General features: G+C 48.1%; 1 protein-coding gene across 2 annotated transcripts in view; it reads right to left on the reverse strand.

The window, feature by feature from the left end:
• Window positions 1-11,452: 11,452 nt before the first annotated feature.
• CDCP1 (CUB domain containing protein 1) overlaps window positions 11,453-22,964 on the reverse strand; it is a 57,141-nt gene continuing 45,629 nt past the window's right edge. For both annotated transcript variants that reach the window (XM_058556515.1, XM_058556511.1), the window contains exons 5-9: window positions 22,586-22,807; window positions 21,154-21,534; window positions 19,393-19,758; window positions 17,186-17,273; window positions 11,453-14,801 (exon numbers count right to left, since the gene is read on the reverse strand). In XM_058556515.1, coding sequence (XP_058412498.1) covers window positions 14,369-14,801; window positions 17,186-17,273; window positions 19,393-19,758; window positions 21,154-21,534; window positions 22,586-22,807 — 1,490 coding nt within the window. In that variant the 3' untranslated portion in view covers window positions 11,453-14,368. The remainder of the gene's footprint in view (window positions 14,802-17,185; window positions 17,274-19,392; window positions 19,759-21,153; window positions 21,535-22,585; window positions 22,808-22,964) is intronic.

Genomic DNA, 22,964 nt, shown 5'->3' on the forward strand with positions numbered 1-22,964 from the left:
TTTTTATGAGGATTTAAGTTGTTGTCTTCTTCATTGATAAGTGTTTCTAGAGATTTGGTCATCCTCCTCTTCCTGGTGGAGAGAGGGACACCCTTACAAATGAAGATTTCCCTTATATATGTAAATTGCTCTTACAAAAAGGGAACTTCTACTCGGTTTTCAGAGCTGCTTCTGTGTCTGCTGTTTCTTAAAGATAATCAGCCTAAAATAATCCTTATGCCAAAGAGGAATATTTTGGGGTGGCATAGTCTGCTCCTATTCACTTATAACAATCTGGTCTGTGATACTTCTATAAACAGAAATGAAACATTTATCTTTTTCTCTCTATCTGATCCCTTAAAAATCTGGAAACTCTTATTTAATATCCTTATTTTCATGGTAATATAGTTATTTGCATAAGTTCAATAAAACTCTGTTCTCCTTAGAACAGGACATAATTGGATACATTAGTTATATTACCAAGGCTTTGACTGAAATGTTGTATTTAAGAATGTTGAGTAGAATCAGATATGACTAGACAGATTTAAGGAAGTAAGGTTGACTTTATGTAAGCATCGTAAGCCAATGCTTACAAAACCTTTTGGAATACTGTCTTAGTACCTTGGCTACAGGGTTCCCAGCTTTACAGGTGAGTAAGGAATTCACTTCCTGGCAGCCGCAAGAACCTCACAATATATTGGGAACCTTGAGGAGAGGAATTCACTCAAATCTATAGGTATTACAAGTAAAGTCTGATGGCAAGTTCCTGACTTGGCTTCCTTGCCTTGAGAAGCTTTTAATAGTCCATCTTATGTTCGTTATAAAAGTTCCAGCAAAGCTGATTTAAAGGAGCCTATATGGTCAATTACTATTCTTGCTGCACATATGTAAATAATCAGGCCAAATTTAATGAGACTAGACTTATTTTGCAAACAAAATAGTTTTACTTTGATTATCTTTGATAGAAACGGAGATGATTGTAGAGAGAAATTCTATGTTTCAATGAAAAACCGATGGGTCCCCTTCCGGGTTGTCGAATTCTAGCTGTGCTCACTGTCTGTGAGCTCTTTTACCTCTTTGTAAACTGGATCCTGCCATTTGTGCATTTTGGCAGTAACTAACTCGTTTCCAATTTTTCTCTTACCCTCCCGACTTGGTGCACAGAGCACTAAAACCTCACTATCCAGATCCTTATTGGGACTATCTAAAAAGAGAAGAAGGAAGAGAAGGCGAGTCCTGCAAACTGAAACTAAACACTTACATGCTCTGCTCTGAGAAATGTCCACGACTGTGACATTGATGTATATGTCATCACCAGACACTCAAATTGCAAACTAGGAAATTCGTTGGACTGCTATTCTTACTCCACCATCTAAAAATGCTTCGAGCCCAACACCTAGAAATCTTCTCAACTAACTACGCTTTGGACTCAAAAAACTGTTTGTAGTTTGTTCTAACCATAACCTTTTTTCCCTTCATCTTCTATGGAAATGTCCCTCATTAAGTGCCTGACTGCTCATACAATATAGAGGCATAACTTGGCTGGACACCCTACTCCTACCTGCACCACCACTTCCTGAAATGAAACACAACTGTTTAACTGGAGTGACTTATTCCTGAGTCTGAGACACTGATTCAGTAAAGCGTGGGGCAAATACTTAGATTTGTTCTTTTCTATGCTTTTCTCCACCTTTGCAGATCCCTTAACTTGCAATTTCTTTTTTTCTTTTGTGAGGAAGATCAGCCCTGAGCTAACATCCGTGCTAATCTTCCTCTTTTTCCTGAGGAAGACCAGCTCTGAGCTAACATCTATTGCCAATCCTCCTCCTTTTTTTTTTTTTATCCCTCCAAAGCCCCAGTAGATAGTTGTATGTCACAGTTGCACATCCTTCCAGTTGCTGTATGTGGGATGTGGCCTCAGCATGGCCGGAGAAGCGGTGTGTCGGTGCGCGCCCGGGATCCAAACCCGGGCCGCCAGCAGCGGAGCGCGCCCACTTAACACTAAGCCACGGGGCCGGCCCAGCAATTCCTTTTTTTTTTTTTTTTTTTGTGAGGAAGATCAACCCTGAGCTAATATCCATGCCAATCCTCCTCTGTTTTTGCTGAGGAAGACTGGCCCTGAGCTAACATCTATTGCCAATCCTCCTCCTTTTTTTCTCTTTTTTCTCCCCAGAGCTCCAGTAGACAGTTGTACGTCATAGTTGCACATCCTTCTAGTTGCTGCATGTGGGACGCCGCCTAAGCATGGCCGGACAAGCAGTGCGTCGGTACGCGCCCGGGATCCGAACCCGGGCGGCCAGTAGCAGAGCTTGCGCACTCAACCGCTAAGCCACGGGGCCGGCCCCTAACTCACAATTTCTAACCCAAATCTCTCTTCACAGCTACCAACTCAACTTTTACTATATGAAACTTCTTGAAGTTTCAAATAGGAGAACGGGAGGTTCAGAGTATCCCACCTCAAAATATGCTACCCTGGCATAAGGATTATTTTGAGCTGAAGGCAATTGAGAAGAAGCAGACACAAGAAAAACTCTGTCCTCTCTCTCTCTACCAAGAATGATAAGATGATTCTTATTCACCAGAGACAACTCTAGACTCTTTTCAGCCCAAAGGCAGCACCAGAGAAAGCTACATAACACACTTGCTAAAACAACCCTTCTCTTCCATAGTTTCCCCCATATATTTACCTTTTCCAAATTTGCTGCCTCTAGAAGCTCAAAGTCCTTTTCCTTTGTCTTGTCACCTCTCTACAAATTTAGTGTTCTTTTAACGTGCTATATATGCCCAAGTTTTTTTTGTGTGTGTGTAAGGAAGATCAGCCCTGAGCTAACATCCATGCCAATCCTCCTCTTTTTGCTGAGGAAGACTGGCCCTGAGCTAACATCTATTGCCAATCCTCCTCCTTTTTTCCCCTTTTTCTCCCCAAAGCCCCAGTAGTTAGTTGTATGTTATAGTTGCACATCCTTCTAGTTGCTGTATGTGGGATGCCGCCTCAGCATGGCCTGACAAGCAGTGCCTCGGTGCACACCCGGGATCTGAACCCGGGCCGCCAGTAGTGGAGCGCACGCACTTAACTGCTAAGCCACGGGGCCGACCCCTATGCCCAAGTTCTAACCACCCTTTTGAGTTACTCATCACTGAGTTCTCCCCTGTGTATGAGTTGTGCACACCTTAACAAACTTCTGTTGTTCTTCTCTTGTGAATCTGTCTTTTGTCAGTCTAATTTGCAGGGTTCCAGCCGATGAAACTGAGATGGGTAGAGGAGAAACAGCACCGACATCCCTTACACCAGCATCACTAGGTGAATAAACGTTCCCAGGATTCTGCAAGCCTGTTGGTCTTTGTGTTCTCTCTATTTTCCTGAGGTCCCAGGGATGCTGTGGCCACTAAGCTCTGTGGCAGGAGTCTGGAGGAGGTAGAGGTAACCACCTGCAGGTTCTTCAAGGTCCTGCCACTTCAGAGAGTCCAGGCAGCTAGTCTTGGTTAAAAGAACTTCAGATGAAACAAGAATGGCAAAATGCTGATAACTGGTGAATCTGGGTGATGGACGTGTTAGTGTTCATTTTACTTTTCTCTCTACTTTAGTGCATGTTAGAAGATTTCCATAATAAAATGTAAAACAACTTTTTTAAAGTTGAGAAAAGTGAAAAAAAGAAAAGAAAGAGCACTTCAAAGATCTTGCAGGGTTCTTTGTTAGTGGTAAAATTTTGGAAAAGTGAATGGATTCAGGCAAATAGTAGAGGATTCCTCCCCCACAGAGACAGCAGTCCAGTTTCAAGTCACCTGCACAGAGGTGGGTCTGATGCAGTGTGGACTGGCCCCAGGAGTTTGGCTGTGATAGTTCCAGGTCTGAACTACTGGTGGTTATCTGCTTCCCAGGGCTTTGTTTTAGGCCAGTGCCAGAGGAACTGACAGGTTGACTTGAAATTGATCCACTGCTCTCTGAGGAGTGTTCCCTAATTCAGTATTTGCAGTTTTGGCTGGTGACATTGAGCCCCTGCATGGGCACTGGGGGGCCCTGGATCTATATCTGTAGCCTTTCTGTGCCTCAGCAGCCCCACCCACCAGTACCTGGTTAATTTCAGACTGGGAAGGAGATCCTGGATGGGTCTCCCCCAGTCTCATCCAGATCTTTGCTACAGACGAATGTTTGTCCCCTTCCCAAATTCATATGTTAAAACCTAATGCCCAATGTGATGGTATTAGGAGGTGGGGCCTTTCAGAGGTGATTACGTCGTGAAAGTGGAGCCCTCATGAATGGGATTAGTGCCCTTATAAAAGAGGCCTGACAGAGCTTTCTAGCCCCTTCTACCATGTGAGAACACAGTGAGAATATGGCCATCTATGAAGAAGAGAGCTCTCACCAGACACCAAATCTGCTGGTGCCTTGATCTTGGACTTCTCAGCCTCCAGAACTATGGGAAATACATTACTGTTGCTTATAAGCCACCAAGTTTGTGGTGTTTTGTTATAGCAGCCGGAACGGACTAAGACAAGCCCCTTTCTGAATACAAGTCTTGGCTAGTTGGCTGAAGACTGAGAAGCTTGTTGAGAATGTCTGGACTCCAGACCCAGAGATTCTGACTTGGTAGTTATGTGTGGGACCCAGGAGTTTGCGTGTGATATAAGTACTCCAGGCAGTTTGGACACAGGTTTGAGAAACCGCATTGAGAGACTCCGGGCCGTGGAATGGAACACCAACCGGGGCCAGGCAGAAAACATCTAGAAGCTGTTCTTTTCCATTGAGGCCAGAAGGACAAATATTACCCTCAACTAAGGCTTAAAGAGGCCTTGAGTTTCAACAGACTCAGGCCCCGCTCAAAAATGGGGAAAATAAAGATTAACTCTGTAAGAAGAAGAAAGCTCCCACACGGATGAACAGTTCCAACTAGCTTGTTCATTGTCCAAGTGAGTTCACTTGGCCTCATTGGTGACCGCTGCTCTTTGTCACATCCATAGACTTTAGGGACAAATTGTGCTTTGAGGTTAGTTAACACCCATTACATAAACAAAACAAAACAAAACATCACCATATAACAGCTAGACTCAGGATCTTTTCCCGGTGTTATAATGGGCACATTTGTATCATACGATGGCCCTCATTTGAAGCCCGCCAAAAACATGCTCATTTTCACTTTTGAAAAAAATTTTAAATGCCAAATGATACTCAATTTTCTTAATGGAGACATTTCTCTGGTACATAAAAACAGGATGAAACTATTTAAAACACACAGTGACTTCCAGAGTGGTCTCTAATCAGCTAAGGAAAGTGATAGGATGGGGAGAAAATCTCTTTAAAGGCTCTTAAATTGCTAGGGCAAGAAACTGAGAAAAGAAATTAGCTGGATGCATAAATGTCTGAATGAAGAGAATCTAGCCATCTAATCAACTGTCACATTATGCTGGAAACAAAGGCTGTGTGTTTTTGAGAGATTTACAACAAATACATAAGAAACCAAGACTGAAGCAAAGATGCCAAGTTGCCTAACCAGTATCCATTCTCTCATTCCTCTCCGTAACAGACCTTTACATTGTCAGAGTCACCAATGTGCCCAGCTAATTTTCCAGTCATCCTTGAAGATAGAGGTGAGGTATAATCAAAAATTGTTGAGTGGAGCTCCCAAGAAAGTTCTTTAATGGGGACTGCCTCCCCTGAGAGGAAGGTGTCCTTTTGCTCCATCTCTCTTCTTCCTGCTTGGAATGTGTATGTGATTGCTAAAGTTCCAGCAGCCATGATGAGACCATGAGGCACACTTGATGGTAGAAGCCATAGCCAGGATGGTGAAGAAGAAAGATGAGAGGTTAGGCCCTACCCCTGAACATCATGTATGTGAGAAAATAGGCCTCTATCTTGTTTAAGCCACTATTTGTTTTTGTTACATGAACTTGAACCTAGCCATATGCCAGGTACTGTTCCAGGTACTGGAATGGGGAGGAGTAAAACACATCAACAATCCCTGCCTCATGAAGCTTATAATTTAGTTGGAAGGCCAACAATAAGCAAGATAAATAAATAAAACCTATAGTTTGTTAGATGATGATCATTACTAAGGAGTAAAAATAAAGCAAGGAAGGTGGATATGAAGCATAGAGGTTGGGGGAAGGCTTAACATTTTAGAGAGTGTGGCTAGGGAAGCCACATGGGCTTTTGCTGAGGTAGTGAGGTGACACTTGTGTAAAGATCTGAAAGAAGTAAGGGAGAGACCCAGGGGATTTCTGGTGGAAGAGCCTTCTAGGTAGAGAGAGAAGCTCGCACAAAGGCTATGAGGCTGAATGTTCAAGAATTAGCAAGGGGTTGGCGTGGGTGGAGTAGGATGACAGAGGGAGTATTTGGTAGGAGCTGCTGTTAGAGAGGTGATACGGCCAGGTCTAGCAGGGCCTCCTGGGCCATAGGAAGGATTTTGTCTTCTACTCTGAATAAAATGGGGCGTTGGGAGGGCTCTGACCAGGGGAATTGCAAGATCTGCCTTATAGATTAACAGAATCACTGTGGTTGCTGGCTTGAGACGAGGCTGCAGAGGGCAAAGGTGGAAGCACAGAGACCGATCAGGGGGTGACTGCACCAGCTAGGTGTGAGATGATGGTGGCTTGGACCAAGCGAAAGCAGTGGAGGTGGGAAGATGGAGGATTCTGGATGTAAGGAAGAGCTATTAAGATCTACTGGTGGACTGAATATGGGTGTGTGAGAAAGAGCTGAGGAGGACTCCAAAGGTTTTTGTCTGAGCAACTGGAAGGATGGCGCTGCCATCAACTGAGTTGGAGCAAACCTGTTTCCTCCACCTTACCCTCAATGGGAGGAGCAGGTTTTGAGGGAGAGTAGCAGGTCAGTCTTGGGTGTTTTGAATTTGAGACACCCATTAGACGCCAAGTGGAGAAGTGGAGTAGAGGTGGAGACATAATTCAGAATTCAGGGGAGAGGTCCAGCTTGAGAGCCCTTAGGTTGTGGATGGTATTTAACATCATGAGACTGAGGGAGGCCACCAAGCGAGCGCAGGAGAAAAGAGAAGGATCTGAAGACTGAACTACGGGGCCCTCTGATGTTTAGAGATTGGGAGACAAGGTGGAACCAGCAAAAGAGGCTGAGAAGGAGACGCCAGAGGGGAGGAGGAAAACCAACAAGTTTGAAGGCATGATGGCCAAGAGAAGGAAATATTTAATGGAGGAGAGTGACAGGGGATGTTCAACGCTGTGTCAAATAAGGCTTGAAAGTTAAATATGAGGATTTGGTAAAACTGTCCATGTAAACAGTTTGGAAGAGTTCTTGGCACATAGTAAGCATATTCAGTGTATTAATGCTGTCCAATAGAGCTTTCTGTGATGATGAAAATGAAACATCAGTGGTGTCCAGTACTACAGCAACTTAGCCACATGTGGCTATTGAGCGCTTGAACATGTGGCTAGTGCAACTAAGTTTTTTTGGGGGAAGGGCGTGAAAAATTGTAGTTTATTGAAACTCAACTCAAAGGGAATAAGGTGCTTTAGGGTGCGATATATTCACACAGAGCCCCCCACATGCACATTCAAGTCAAGTGTAAACTCCGTATCCCTTTCTCTAGTCCTCCCACCTGGGACCTTAGCATCTCTTCTGTATACCATCATGCACACTTAACCTGGAAAGGGAAGCCTCAGTATATTTTGATGTATTAATTAGCACCAAGTTAAACTAAAATTAATTTAATATTAAAATTTAAATAGCCACATGTGGCCTATGGCTACTGTAAAGAACAGAACAGTTCTATAGTCTATCCTGTGATTTATTTATAAATGTTCTCTTTTCAGATTGTCAGCCTAATAATGATGTGTTTTAACCAGTTAATAACTATGCAATGCAGAAGGGCCCTTTGGTAGAGTTTAAAAAATCGGGTACACAGGAGAGGAAAGTCTGGATTAGCAAGCCGAGGCCAGACCCTGAAGAAAGAGGTTGATGGAGTTTAAGACACTCGAGGACTCAAATCTGGCTTCTGTCACTTAGCTGTGGGGCTCTGGCAAGTTTTATTTAACCTCTCAGAGCCTGCTTTGTCCTCTAAGTAGAGGGATCCTAACAGCCCTGACCTCCAGGCAGGGCTGGCTACAGAACTTGTGGGATCCAGTGCAAAATAAAAATGCAAGGCCCCTTGTTCAATGATTATTAATAATTGCAAACTGGTAACAGTGGTGCGTTAAACTAAGTGCGAGCCCTTCTGAGGTCGAGGTGGGGGGCGGGGGTGGCTGTGGGACTGCACAGGGGGCACGGCCCTGGAGCTGCCTCCAGGGTTTTGGGAAGGAGCACCAGGGAGTCAAAGCACTGAAAAGAGTAGTTGGTGCGAGGGCTGAGCAAAGACCAGAGCAATTGGTGCTGCTGTTGCTGCTGCTGCCACAGGGCTGCTGGCCTGGGGTGGGAGGCTGGGGCGGGAGCTCTTCCTACATCTGTCTTGGGTCTTCTCTCTTCCCAACTCCTGTAGACTACTTACAGCAAACCTTTTCTTGGCCTGTTTGTTGTCTGGGTCTCAAATGTCCACAGTCCAGCTCCCTGCAATTACCTTCATCAAAGGCTGGGGAAAAGGCCACACTGGCTCAGCCCTGTAGCTCCTGGGGTAGGCCAGAGGGTCTTAAGAGGCCTGAGGCAAGGAGAGAATGGGTGGGGCTGAGACTGAGTTCCAGGCCTTCCTATTTCCTCATAAGCACCTTTAAAGCCAAAAGGCAGCCCTGTGAGGCCCCAGCACAGACCAGCGAGCCCTGCTGTGCGGGACCGTTTGCTTGCCCCGGCGGAGCATTGGCTGAGGGTGCCACATGGCTCTTTTTGACAGCGATCCTGGAACCCACACTGGTGTAAAACGTGTAAAACTCCTGCTCTTCCCTTGGGAGCAGGAGTCCCTCTGTGTGGGCTGAGGGCAAGGGGGAGGGTGGGGGAGACGGCTGGGCAGCGGCCTGGAGGGTGTAGGTGCTTTGCTCTGTGGCTCGAGCACCAGATCCCGGTCCTTGTGCTGGGGGAGGAGTTGCCAACACAAAGTCCGGAGAGGGCATGTGGGTAGATACAGGTGGGAGCGGGAACGCCCTGTGTCCTGGCTCAGTGTCCCTGAGGCTCCTTTCCCCCAAAGTTTGTGGCCTCTTGGAGGAAGGAAGGAAGACGGGCAGACAAGGATCCTGTGGGAGCCCTGGGCCATCCCTGGCAGCCCCTCACCTGATCCTGGATCCCAGGAGAACAGCGTCCTCCCAGGCTGAGCTGAGCAGCAGAGCATGGTGGAAAGGCCACGTAGTTGCCGCCCCGCATCTTGCAGGTTTGTGACCTCGGACAAGCGAGCCCATCTTCCTAGTCGGCTTCTTTCTGTCACCAGTAAACTGGAGATGAAACGCTGCTGGGATCCTCAGAGGCTGACATGAGATATGGGTTGCAAAGCTCCTAGCGCAGAGTTTGTGCCTGGCGTCTAATTCCTTCCCTCCCTCTGGCGCCTCAAGTCTGACACCTGCCTGAAGTCACTGCTAAAGTACAGTGTCTCTATTCTGACAATTACATGTAACAGATTCCTGGGGGGCCTGCTGTGTGGGGCAATGGGAGGCAGATGAACCAAGTACAAAATATGGGCTCCTACCTCTGAGAAAACTACCGTCTTGTTAGGCAAAAGACATGCAAGCACAAACTTCTAAGGAACGACACTGCTGAACCTGAGTGCAGAGTGTTGTGAATCATAAGGCCTATTGGCATTTAGAGAGGGAGCTCAGTAGAGCTGGAGGGCTTCCTGGAGGAAGTGGGCTCTGTGGGAGACTCTGAAACCCTGGTAATGTTTTCATCGGTAGGGAGGGAGGGCAGCTTTTGGCCAGGAGTTGTCCAGGAATGGCAGCATGGAGCCAAGATGTGGGCAGGGGTGCCCATGGTGCCCCCCGAGGGTTTTGAGCTCTGCTGGGATGGAGCTGTGAGGTCGTGGGCTGAGTGGAGGGAGAGAGGTCTGGAGAGGTAAGGAGGGCCAGGCGGTAAACTGGAGGTGTCACACCTCCAGCAGCAGAGCAAGGATTTCGTTCTGAGGGACAAATCTGGAGGCACAGATTTCAGAGCAAGGGTATCACACGATAAAAAAGGAGTGATGGAAAAAGGGAGGCCAGATAGGAGAAGATTCTAGAGCAATCAGGGTGAGTGACAGGGATGAACCAAAGTTGGGTCCAATATTCTAAGCCTGGGTAACTGGAGGAATCAAAGCATTTTAGAGATGGAAGTGGCCTTAGGAGATTTAATCTTGTGTAGACATTTGAGAAAAAGAACCCAACCCAAGGCCACACAGCTAGTTAGGGGAGGAGTCAGGAAATGAACTCACATTAAAGAGGGAGAAGATTTAGGGCAAGGGGATGAGGAGAGGATGAATATACCTCTGGGGTAATCATGTTTGGGGTACACGGGGTATATGAGCAGATAAATCCACCAGGCTGCTGGAAATGGGGGCCTGGTGCCCAGGAGGGTATCAGCTAGGATTTGGGGCATTATCATAGAATATAGGACATGGTTGGAAACCCACGGGGCAGTGTGCAAGGAGAAAAGGCCAGAAGGCCGAAGACTGAACCTCCCCAAACAGGATCCAGGAGCAGGGGCAGTCAGAGAGGTGGGATGTGGCCCAGATGTGGACCCAGCGATCAAGGAAAACGGTGTTGGTCAGTGCCGCCCGAGGGCATGGCCACATGGCTCTGATCCCCCCAGCCCCATCTAGCATATTAAAGATGGCTGCAAATTCTTTGACCTCTCTGCCACTGAGACATGGGGGTCTCTGCTTCCTCCTCTTAATCCGGGCAGGCTCTGTGACTGATGTACCCATAGGCTAGAATGGAAGTGACACCGAGCCAGGTTCCAGGCCCAGGTCTCGAGAGACTGGCAGCTCTGATTCCCTGACTCTGAAAGCACGTGCTCTTGGGACCCAGCCACCATGTATCTTGAAAGTAGATTCTAGCTGAGCTGCCCCAGAAAGGCCACATGAAGCAGAGATAAGCCATTCCTGCTGAGCCCTACTCAAACTAGATTTATGAGCAAAATAAACAGTTGTTTTTCAGTCACTGAGGTTTGGGTTGGTTTGTTACGCAGCAACATCTGGTCTCCTCGATGCATTTGGGTCTCCTCTCCAGGTGCATGGTGGATCGTGGGGGCCCACCTCGAGCTTCCCTCTCCCACACCCTCCCTTTGCTTCTGTTCTGGTGCCTGGTGCCCCATGCTGGGCTTAGAGCTAGCTCACTGCAGTCAGTGGTGAGGGTGGTCCCAGGCCCCTACAGGGGTCAGGTATTGGGAGTGGTCACTCAGGGGCTCATATTCCCTCCACAAGAACAGAACAGAACAACCTCTGGCCTCTGAGTTGCCCGCTGGCAGCCCAAAGCCAGGCTTCCTGTACCATAAACACAGAGAGAAGACGGCATCTGCTGAGCCCACGTCGAGCCTGTCACAGTAAACAACTGGGAAATTGGGGCCTCAGCTGAACCAGGGGACAAGCGGCTGAAGCATTTAAACAACCTGATGCTCATTTTTTGGGTATATTTGTTTATTTAAAAAAGTGTAGGAAATGAACCAAATGCTATCTAAAAAGTACCTACAACAAATAAATTATTTCCAGTTAAGCATTGCAGATCCACACAAACCAGTCCTCTAACCTTGACCAAGGTTATGTCCCACGGACTTATGCTTTTCCCCCTTGACTCTTCCTTGAGACATTCCCCTCCCAGGCAAAATGACCCCAGCATTAGAGATCAGTCCTGGCTGAGCCAGGCCTCCTCACAGGTACAGCAGATGGGCGTGAGGGCAGCCTGGGCAACGGCAGACCCACTGTGGAGGGGCACTGTGCTGGCACACAGCAGGCTTCAACAAATGTGTTTGACTGGTTTCCAGTGACCCTGAAATATTTTACATAAGCGGGGCCTAGGCTTTAAAGAAAAGAGCCAGAGGTACGTTGGGCTGGCCCCTTCAAGGAAGCATATCTTCAGAAAACATTAAATCCACCTGAGGTCTCAGGAAGACAGCAATTTGGCCTGGAGTTTTCAGCTCTCAGTTAAAAGAAAATGGCCAGTGGGGCCCTTGTAAGTAAAAGTGACGTGTGTGGTGACAGCCAGCCCAAAGACGGCCAGCCACGCTGCGGGCGGAACGCAGAGCATGGACTGAGTGAACCTCAGAAGAGGCCAGAAGGTCGGGGAAGGTAGAGAATGGAGGGCCAGGGCTCCAATGGTGATTTTAAATAACAATACAATTTCACCTGAGGAGGGAAGCCACGGCCCTCCTCTGGCCCTTCTTGGAGGGAGTTTGCCAGCATCTCAGGTGAAGAGGCCAAGGGCAACTGGGCAGGATCCAGCCTCGCAGAAGTAAAGGTGCCACAGGCAGCACCGAGGGCATAATTAAAAAAAAACAAAAAACCAACAACAAACTTCCTTCTGGAAAGAGTTCAAGAGGCCTTGAGTACACACCGTTTAGGAGATTGCAAAACTCCTTTTCATGGAAGCAAAGTAGCACGTGAACAAGTCCAGGTGGTGTGTTTCCAAGGTGAATTCACTGAAGACAATGAAGTGCACTTATTTTTCAAAGGAGGTTTTGCCACAGAAATATTGAACTTTGGCCTGTGCTGACAAGCCATAACACAATCCTTCTCCTCCCAGAGAGAACAGGAGCCACAAAGGCAAATGCCCACAGGAGTAACTAGGATAAATGAGGAATAAGGCCGGGGTATAAAAAAAAGCTTTCCTGAAACACACACCAGCGTCAGGGCCTATCTTCTCATTTGATAGGAGATATGGGTCCCAAACTTTCCATTTCATTATGAGAAAAGCAACTGTGCAGGGGCATTGAACAATAGCAACAGACATGGCCTCAGTGTGGGAGGCGACAGGGAGTGGTGGGGACTGTGGTGAACTGGTGAGCAGATGCCCCATCTAAAGGTGGAGTTGCTTCTCAACTCCAGCCAGTTGTTGTCAGGTGAGAATGTAAACCCCAGCATGGCCAGATCTTCTGATCTGGATTTTTATGTAAAAAATTTATAATTTAAATATTAGTAATCAATTCTTAAAAAAGATTCTGCAGGCTAAACAAAACACACCTGTGGGCTGGATCATTTTGTAGTCTTTCCTGCAGTGACAGGAAGGTGTGGTATGCAGAATAATGGCCCCCCAAAGATGTCCACGTCCTAATCCCCAGAGCCTGTGGATATGTTACCTTACATGGCAAAAGGGACTTCTCAGTGTGATTAAATTGAGGATCTTGAGATGGGGGATTATCCTGGATTATCCAGGGGGGCTTTATAAGTGAAAGAGGGAAGCGGGAGGCTCAGTGTCACAGTGCCACAGCATGACCAGCCATAGGAGGCAAGGAATGTGAGCAGTCTCTAAAAGCTGGAAAAGGCAAGGAAACGGATTCTCCCCTCGAGCCTCCAGAAGGAGCATAGCTCTGCTGACACCTTGATTTTAGCTCTATGAAACCCAATTTGCACTTCTGATCTCCAGAACCATAAGATAAGAAATTTGTGTGGTTTTAAGCCACCATGTTTGCAGTAATTTGTTACAGTAGTAATAGGAAACGAATCCAGGTGGCCACTCTCTGGTGTATTTTCAAACATTTTTAGAGGCTGAAAATACTCTCTGAATTTCTGTTTAAATGCCAAAGTATTGTTGCAGCTGTGAGAGCCACACATGGCAATTCAAGGAAATTTCTCTTATTTCCAAGACTAAAGGACAATGGGACTCAATGAATTTCTGTAGTGGGGTAACCACATGCAGAGCAAGAGAACGAAGAAGTCTCTTATCAAATCAGATACGCGTCAATGCATCAACGCTGCTCAAACACACACACTCTTCTGGCTGCACAGAATGCAAATTCTTCCCACTTCCCAGGGGATGAGCACATGTTTATCTAGTGGTCATCACTAGAAGTCAAAACCCAGCCATCCACACAGTTAGCATAAGTTGTCACTAGGTCAGGTGAACAGAGCTGTACGGTTGTACATTCGACTTCTTAAATACACAGGACCGCAAATAAATAATAATAATAAAAAGGCACATTGTCATTTTCATCCAGGGGACCCCAGTGAGAGCAGGGACCTCGGCAGCCTCCTAGGGATTGGAACTGTCGACCTGATGAGGTCTAAATCCAAATCCAAATCCAGGGCTCATCGCAACCCTGTCCTGGGTGATTCACACACTCCCCTCTCATTACAGGCTGGTTTACAGCTCAACCTGAGTTTAGATGGACATGAACTGTGATGATTGTATCCAGATCAGAGTTCATCATTTTCAACGTCTCATCATCGAAATGAGTCCACTTGGAAATCAGAAATTGGTGGCATCCAGGAAAACCTTCTGTTAGTCCTTCCATATAATTCCTCTTCTTTAGGATTTCTGGTTGGGGACCCTAAAGGGTGTCTCAGTGCCCTGCTTTATGCAAAGTCTTTGGGATGGGTCCAAGTTATTCCCCTAGCTCCGCTGGCTTGTGGGCATCCAGCAAGGGAATGTCCGTGTTCCCGTTGCTTACATTCCCTTTGTTGGGGTGGGAGAAGGTGTACGGTTCACTCTCAGACTCAGGAGAGAAGTCAGGGGATGGTTCATCTGCCGTCAACTTCGCAGTCGGGGCCCTGGAGAATATGGGGGGCGGGGAGGGAGGGCAGTCCCCCGTGGGGCCCTGGAAGGGCCGGTAGGTGTCCACCTCTGGCTGGAGGAAGGACCCATTAGAATCCTGCAGCAGATGCCCATATACCATAGTGTCATCGATGACTGCATACACGTGGGAGTCATTGTCCTTTCGTCTTTTCTGAAACTTTTTTGGCTGCATTGGCATCTGGGTATTGACGTTACCATTGTAGATACCTATGGCCGGGCCCTTGTTTATCTCCTTTTTCCTCCTGAGAGAAAGAACAAAGACAGAAGTCAGGAAGAAAAAGATCTTACATATGCACCACTCATATATTCCTACTGGAACTTAGATCCTTCAGGTTTCTGACCGTGGCTCCCCCAAGTCCTTCAAATGACTTAGCATTTGAAACTGAAACTACTGTTCTCAGTGAACATGTAGAAAAGACCAGCTTCTGTCTCCAGTTTTCAAGATGGAAACAGGGAGTAGACAGGGGTTTAGGGAGGGAATTTTTAACACTATTTGCGCTTGAATTCGCCTCGATAGACGCATGGTACCTGATGGTGGAGACATCTGACAGCCCCTTTCCTACTAGACAGGGGTGGTGCCCCAGCCCAACCACATCAGGCCCAGGCAGCCCAGGCCCACCTTCTACGACTCTCTCAGAACTTTCCTGTAGCTAAGGCTTCATCCTTCATTTGCATGGGGCAAAGCTCTGACCATCTAGATTCTACATAACATACAAGACTCCGGATGGAAGCCTGTTTCTTAGTTTTGAGCTGGAGTTGGGGACGGCAGAACTCAGCATTAGCAGAGGGATCCAGTCCCTTCAGCAGTAAGCTCCAACAGGGGAACAGCTAAGAAGAAGACAATGCAGGCCGGGTGCAGAGTTCCTCCATAACACCATTAAGGTTTGGGTTGTAACATTCTTTGGTACTTAGATGCAGACAGGCATTAGCACTCTCTGTCATGGAAAACAAAGCTTCACTCTCCATCTCCACGAGCCAAGAGCAGGGTCGCTGACTTTTCAGCTGACCAGTGATTCAAATGGAGGACATTAGCTCAATTAACATAATGGACCATATAATGCACAGGCTGGCGGTTCACTAATTGTGGACATCCTGTACTTTTACTGAGATAAAAATAAATCTAGTTCATTTAGCTTGTAACATTGAGTCTCTGGCCAGGATGACGGGTTCCAAAGGCTCCTGCTTGAAGCCCTGTGATGGATGTCCCTCCTTTGTGCTCCCACACTGCCTTGCTTGTCCCCGCCAAAGCTCTTCTCATGCAGTCCTGAAGCTGTCTCTTTATGTGCCTGCCTCTTTAGTCCCTCTGTTCCCCTGGGCAGTGGGAGAAGAGACTGTGTCTTGCTCACTGTTGTATCCCCAGCACCTTGCATGGTTCCTAGTGCCCAGGAGACTTTCAGAAATACATGCTTAATGAACAAGTTCAATGGTGCTGTCTTCCCTCATTCTCACTGCAGTACCCGTCCACCCTCCTATACCAACTTGGGGACGGATCGGCCTTATGCAAACCTGGCAGCCAGTGGCCTCCCCTACGGCAAGCCTGGGGCTGGTGATTCTCCGGCCAGAACTGGGGCAGTTTAGGGATGGAGGCAAGTGCTGGACCCTCCCTTCACTCAATTCCCTCCTGATGAGGAAGCTGGGGCCCAGTGTTAATGCCATGCTTTCCAGTCTGGGTGGAACATACTGTGTATCCCAGACAAGAAAGTTGCCAGAGAGAAACAATGAAATGATGTTTTGTTAAAAGAAGTCCTTTCCCCACATGCAATATATGTACAATCCCGTTTCACGGAGATGAGGCCTCTCCCTGGATCTGCCACGCGCAGGTCCTTCCTTGTCAGTGGAGACATTTCTAGACAGTCTCCTCGTTGATTAGCAATTTCAGTTGTTTGCTCAGGGACCCAGTTAATAAAAAAAATTTTTTTTTAAACTCTTTGGAAGGTCAAATCATGTGAAAGAAAACAGATTTGCCCCATCTCTTGTGGCTTTAATCAGAAATATGAGCAGAATTGATAAAATCTGGTGGCAGCGTGTACTCTGTCTAAAAAGGTCAACACTCTCTTTTCATAAAACAGAAGCTGTCATCCTGAGGGGGTGGAAGGAGTCAGTTAACTGGGTCTTCCTTCCTCTTACCCACAGGGCTGGCTTTTTGGTGCTTGTCTGGAGTCCAATAAACAAGCATAAAACAGACAGTTTGTTTAAGAAACAGGAGGGAACAAGCTGGGGCAGCATGTGTTCGCTTTCCTCAGGGCGACAGAGGGAGCGGGTTCAGAAGCCTGGTCTGGCGGGGCTGACGTGAGCATTTTCCCATCATCATCACCCCTGCAACGATCACAGTCTAATGAGCAGACAGTAAGTGATTCACAGGGGACTTGTGCTGAGGCAGCTGCATAAAAGCCACAGGCTAAAATACTATCACACATGTATTTGTTTTTTGATTTTTTTTTTTTCCTGTGAGGTATGGGATTTTTTCCCCTCCAAGTATAACTCACATCTGGCAATATTACGTAAAACTGATCTTTGGGGAGAAAATGGGAAGCAAGAAAAAAGTCAATAATTAATGGTAGCCCTGGTCTTTGTGACCTAAGGATGTGTCAGATCGGCTGAAGACAGTTTGAGAAATTCCACCTACTTCCTTTTCACAAGGCAAATGATGAGTCCGAGGGCAAACAGCAGGAAGGCACCACCTACCACCACTGCGATGATGATAACAGTCAGGTCTGTGAGCAGAGACACAAGGGAGAGAGATGAGGAGACAAGTGGGGTTAGGCCGATGACGAACTTGAGCAGACAGTCTCCACAGATGGCCTCCATCCTTTCCTTCCCCACCCCGTACACCCGTGCTGCTCCTCACTTTCAGAGGAGCCTATTTCCCTTTCTCTTGAATCTGGGCTGTGCTGGTTCTGGGCTTAACTTTTTTACACGCCCGGCAGCTTCTTGCACTTTCTCTCTGAGGGGAAGCCAGCCACCATATAAGAAGTCTGACTATACTGAGACTACCAGGCTGTGAGGAGGCCCAAGCTAGCCATGTGGAGACTCCGTGAGGAAAACAAACAAAGGAACCCAGCCGAAAGTGAGCACGAAGGCGCCAGACATCTGTCTCCAGGTAAACCATCCCAGCTGCCCGATCGCTGTTCAAGGCGTCTGGCTGAGGCCCCAGATAGCTTAGAGCAGAGAGAAGCCACCCTGCTGGGCCCTGTCCGAATCACTGACCCCAGAATTGGGAGCAAACAAAATGGTTATCGTCTAAGCCACTAAATCTTGGGGTGGTTTGTTATGCAGCGATGGATAACTAAAATGAACCGGGGGACCTACCAGATCTACTCCAAGGCTACTCCTGGCCTATACCGCATGTGTTCCCCCCATCGTCACAACGTGTTGTGGAGGAGAGGAGAGCGGAGGGGTGTAGGAGAAACAGGGAGTCAAAAGTCAGAGGGGAAGGAGTCAAGGAGAGGGTGGTTTCATCTGTGCTGTTCTTTTCCTGCAGTTGTACAAAGGAAATAAAAAAGAAAAAGAAAAATCAGAGAAGGAGCCCTGCACGGAACAGTGATGTAGAATTTCTTGCTTGTTCGACAAGAAAACGAAAGGTGAGATTAAGAGAAAAGAGGAATAGAAATAAATGACAGAAAATGAGTGTAAGAGAGGAAGAAAAGCCAGGAGCGGACCTGAGAGCACGGGAGAGCTTTTCACTGGGGCTTTGGCTCCCTTCAGTTCTCGTGCTGCTCTCCAGTTGTGTGGCTGTGGGCGGACACTCAATCTCACTGACCGCCAGCGAGGGAAGGGCCGGGAGAAACAACCTCCAGGGTCCCTTCTGGTTCTGACACTGTGAGGCTCTGTGACTATCTTGGAATAAAGGGCAAACATGGCCCCACCACAGACTGCCGGCCACACACGTATTTCCTTGCCTGAAACTCTTCAGTACATCCTGCAACTTTGAGCAGAAAGGCAAACTCCTCATCTTGGCTCTGAGGCCCGCCACCAAGGGCATTTCATGGATTCCAATGTTTCATTGGACTAACTAAAAAATGCCAGCACTGTGTACCTGTGTCACACTTTCCAGGTCTCCACATTTTAATCACCAACACTGAATTCCCAGTGATATTTATATGAGGTCGTTATTATCATCTACTCTCTACAGATGAGGAGGATGAGAGGAGGGAAGAGACTTCTATGTCAGAGAGAGAGTAAATGACGGTGGAAGATTGACTACAAAAATGCCCTAATTCTTCCCCTTCCCTGAACCATGTCCTTTACCATGTGACTCTGCAGCTCCTCCCATCAAGAGGTGGAATCTATTGTCTACCCCTTGAATCTGGGCTGGCAAAAAGAATGCTGTAGAAGGGACGGTGTGTGAGTTCCTAACGTAAGCATCAAGAGACCTTGCATGCTTCCTCGGGCCTCTCTTGGATCTCTCTGCCTTTGCCATGAGAATAGGTTGGGCTGGATAAGAGACCATGAGGAGAAAAGCCAAGGCAGCCCAGTTATCCCAGCAGATCTTGGCTGGGCCGCAGATATGCAAGAGTGCCTGCCAAGATCAGCACAGTCCTCCAGCCAACCTGTAGCAGCCTGCAGGTGCACGAGTAAATGAACCCTGATAAGCCCAGCTCAGACCAGAATTGCCCAGCCAACATGTGAGCAATAATAAATGGCTGTTTTTAAGCCACTGAGTGGCTTCTGGGGTGGTTTCTTATGCAGCACTAATGATGCAATAGCTGACTGCTACATGGACAGCCAGGACTCAAATCTGTGTTTTATGACTCGCCTCCCGGCTTGCTCCTTATCCCTCAGCTGCCAATTTGCTGTCCCCCACCATCTCTGAAAGGCATCAAAGACTCTTACCCGTTGTCCTTGGGGAAAGTGACACCCTGAAGAGCAGGTCCAGCTGCTTGCCGCTCACAGGGCTGCAATTGGAGATGTTGACCCAGAAACTGTGACGGTGGAAGCTTGGCTTGGGGAGCACCTCCTCCTCGAGGCTGAAGATCTCCTCGGCCCGAGTCCTCTGCTCCTGGATGATCATGAACGCACGCCCCGTCTGGCAGACCAAGCCGGTCCGCTCCTTTAAGAAGGTCAGGCAGGCCTCCTGGTCGCTGGGCACGCTGATGTTCCAGGACACCGAGGCGAGAGACGGCAGGCCCCGGTCCCAGTTAGGGGTCCTCAGGTAGACCTTGCTTTTCATATCCGGGGTCACCGTGAAAACACTTTCCTCTGCAGGAAAGGGAAGAGAATCCAGACAGACGTTGTTTCACTCAATCAAAAGAGAGAAAAGGGAGTGGTGGAGGAGGCGCTGTTAAACTGTCTAGACCAGCGCTGTCCGCTAGAGCTTTTGGCAGCGATGGAGATGTTCCGTATCTGCGCTGTCCAGTAAAGGAGCCACCGCCACGTGTGTCTGCTGAAGACTTGAAATGCGCTTGGTGTGACTGAGGAACTGAATTTTTAATTTTGTTTACTGTTAATTTAAATTGCCACATGTGGCTAGTGGCTACTGTACTGGTCAGCACAGGATTCGAGTCTCAGTCAAATGAGGTGCTCAGCCCTTTTGGAAAAAAAACAAATAAACAGACCAAAAACAAGCCAGTTTGCCAAACTCAGCTTCCTTTCAGAAGTGCCCTCACCATAGCTAGCGTTCATCTAATGGCCTGCTCTGTGGTGGGACTGGTCTATACTGATTTCTGTTCCAGAAATTAAAAAAACTTCAGGTTCTGGGAAGAATTCTAGAATTGCAAAGCTGAAAGAGCCTCCAACATGTCGACTAATCCATAACTTACCTTCAGGCCGGATAAACCCCCACCATTCCGCACTGATGAGAGCGTGTCTTATTTTCAGAGACTCCCCAGCAGGAGTTTCTTTGGTAGCCCTGGAGATGCCAGGCAGCCTCACTGACCTTCATCTTACGTCCCAAGATCCTTCTCCCTCCCTCCCACTCCTGCCTCTGAGAACAAAAGTACTAAGTAAACCTCAAAGAAAGTCTTGGTCAATTTTAAAATGGCCTCTAACTTTGAGCAACTTGTAGTAGTGACCGGGACTTCTAAAACCAGCCACATCGAGTTCACTGTTGTGACCGACTCAGACTCCGTTTGCTGCCTCAGAAGACCAACGATCACACACCAGCCTGCTGGGAGGGGTCTGCTCCACCGGGCAGGAGGCCAGGACCCTCGTGCTCCAGATTCACCCCCCTCCCGGTATTCCTTCCTCTGTGCTCTCCACACTGCATTCTGAGTTGTCAAAGCAGAATCATAAACCTGTCTGAATAAGGATTTTTATGTTACCACCTTAAAAACCCAGGACTCAGGAATATTTGGTTAGTTCTCATTTACGCCCTGCCTGCTTCCAAAAAAGACTCGAAACTGATTATTTGTTCTGCTGCCTACCAGCCATCACCTCCCACTGGCAGAGAGTCTTATTTCTAACTCCTGGAATTTTCCACACTAGGTTAATGGTAAAGTCAGGATCAGGACTCACCATCTTGCAAACTTCTTGTGTGAGGACCAGTCCCTTATCTTCACATTGACAACTTAATCACAAAACCAAAATAAGATGAATGCTCAAACGAGAAAGGCCGAGGGGGCATGGAGGTGGGGAGAGAGGGAAAGACCCCCTTACCTTTAAAATGTGGTATAAAGGACACGGTCAGGCCCTGCCTGGAGACCTCTTGTTGGAAGTTGGGGGCAAAGGTGCGGATGGTCACCGACATGTTTTGCTTCACCTGGATCTGCTTGATGGAGCCTCCAGGGCAGAAGGAGCCGAAGTAAAGGTCCTGGCCGGGGACGGCGCTGGCCACGAGGTAGCTGAAGCTGGTGTTGCAGGCCCTCTCGTGCGTGTGCTGCTGCAGCTTCTGGGCCGGCACCAGCGCCAGGCTGAGACTGTCCTTGGGCACCAGCAGCTTCCAGGAGAAGTCGTGCAGCTGCACAGGCAGCTGGAGGATGTCCCCGGGCACCTGGAGTGAGTAGGACTTCCTGGGGCAGTACCGGTGGTCCATGCAGCCTGGAAAAGAGGTGCTCATGGTACCCAGGTGGGGAGGAGACTGGAAGTGCATCGCCCCAGCTCTCCAGTCAGCCCAAGGCTTTCTTGCTTATCCCCTTGGTCTCTCCTCTCCCACGCTGTCCTCCACCGCTGGCTCCTTGACGCTCCTTTTCTAGCTTCCCCTCCTGCTCTCTCACATTCTTACTGTCTACCAAACTGACAGACCAACTTCTGGGGAGTTTTTAGGGTTGAAATTTTCGCTTCCTGTTGGTTCAAGCTCTCTCCTCTGTGTATCTGTGTCTTAGATGCTAAGTGCCATGTGGGCAGGGCACATACTTTTCCTCCCAGACCTGATGCCCAGTGTCCCCATCTGTGGGGAGGCCATTCTGTGTAGTGGTTAGAGCAGGGACTGGAGTTGGGGAGATCTCAACTCTCATTCCAGCTCCGCCACTTCCCAATGGGGTGGCCACAGGCAGGCTGCTTTGCCTCTCGTGGCCTCAGCTGCTGCATCTGTAGAGACTCTACGAGCATCCACGTCAGAGATCCTGGCGGCCCAGCCGGGAGGTGGCTATTGGTTTGGCTGCCCTCTAGTCATCAAACATTTATGATGTGACTAGCACATGCCCAGCGCTGCTAAGGCCACAGGGATAAAAAAAAAAAAAAGGGATGGTTCTTGACCTCAAGACTCTCAAGTCTCCTGCAAGAGAAGACAAGGAGGCGGTGAGTGTGGAAGCAGGGTGCAGGTGGACGGGAGAGGCTGGGGAAGGCTACGCAGAGGAGAGGAGTTCACAAGAGAGACTAGAAGGCTGCGCAGGGAGACATGAGCATGGACACGGGGAATGCACTTCTGAAGGATGCACGTTCCAGCTGAGGCTGCTGGTCCCATAGGGAGTGCGTCTGCTTCTTGCTCACCCTTGCTCACCGTGCACTTGCCCCTGCTCACTCTGCACTGTGGAGGACGTTTCTGATCATACTATTTACAGCCTACCCAGTGGACCCCACTCAGGAGACAGGGCAGGGGAGGGAGAACTACCCACGGCCCGGGAGGAGTGCACTAACTATAGGGGCGTACTTATGGTTTTCTCGGCATTTATCCACAGCCGTGTCAGATCATCACACAGGAAAGAGATCTTGTGCTTGGAGCCAGATGTCAGGGTGACGTTGGTGCTACAGGACCAAGGCCCCAGACACACGAAACAGCCGCGGACAAAATTTCGGCTTAGTTTGATGGGCCTCGGCTCAATGGTGACCGACATGGCTCGCTCGTTACTCAAGTCAACCAGGTAGGTTTTATCTGGAACCACAGATAGAAGACAGGTGTGAAGAATGGATCATTGGCAAGCCCGTGAAATGGCAAAAATTAGCACAAAACCTTGGAAAGATTTTTTTATTATTAAGGCAACGTCACAATAACTGTAAAAGAAATTTAAAAAGAAAAATAAGGGACTGCA

This window comes from Diceros bicornis, chromosome 2, assembly GCF_020826845.1.
Source record: "Diceros bicornis minor isolate mBicDic1 chromosome 2, mDicBic1.mat.cur, whole genome shotgun sequence".
Taxonomy (NCBI): Eukaryota; Metazoa; Chordata; class Mammalia; order Perissodactyla; family Rhinocerotidae; genus Diceros; species Diceros bicornis.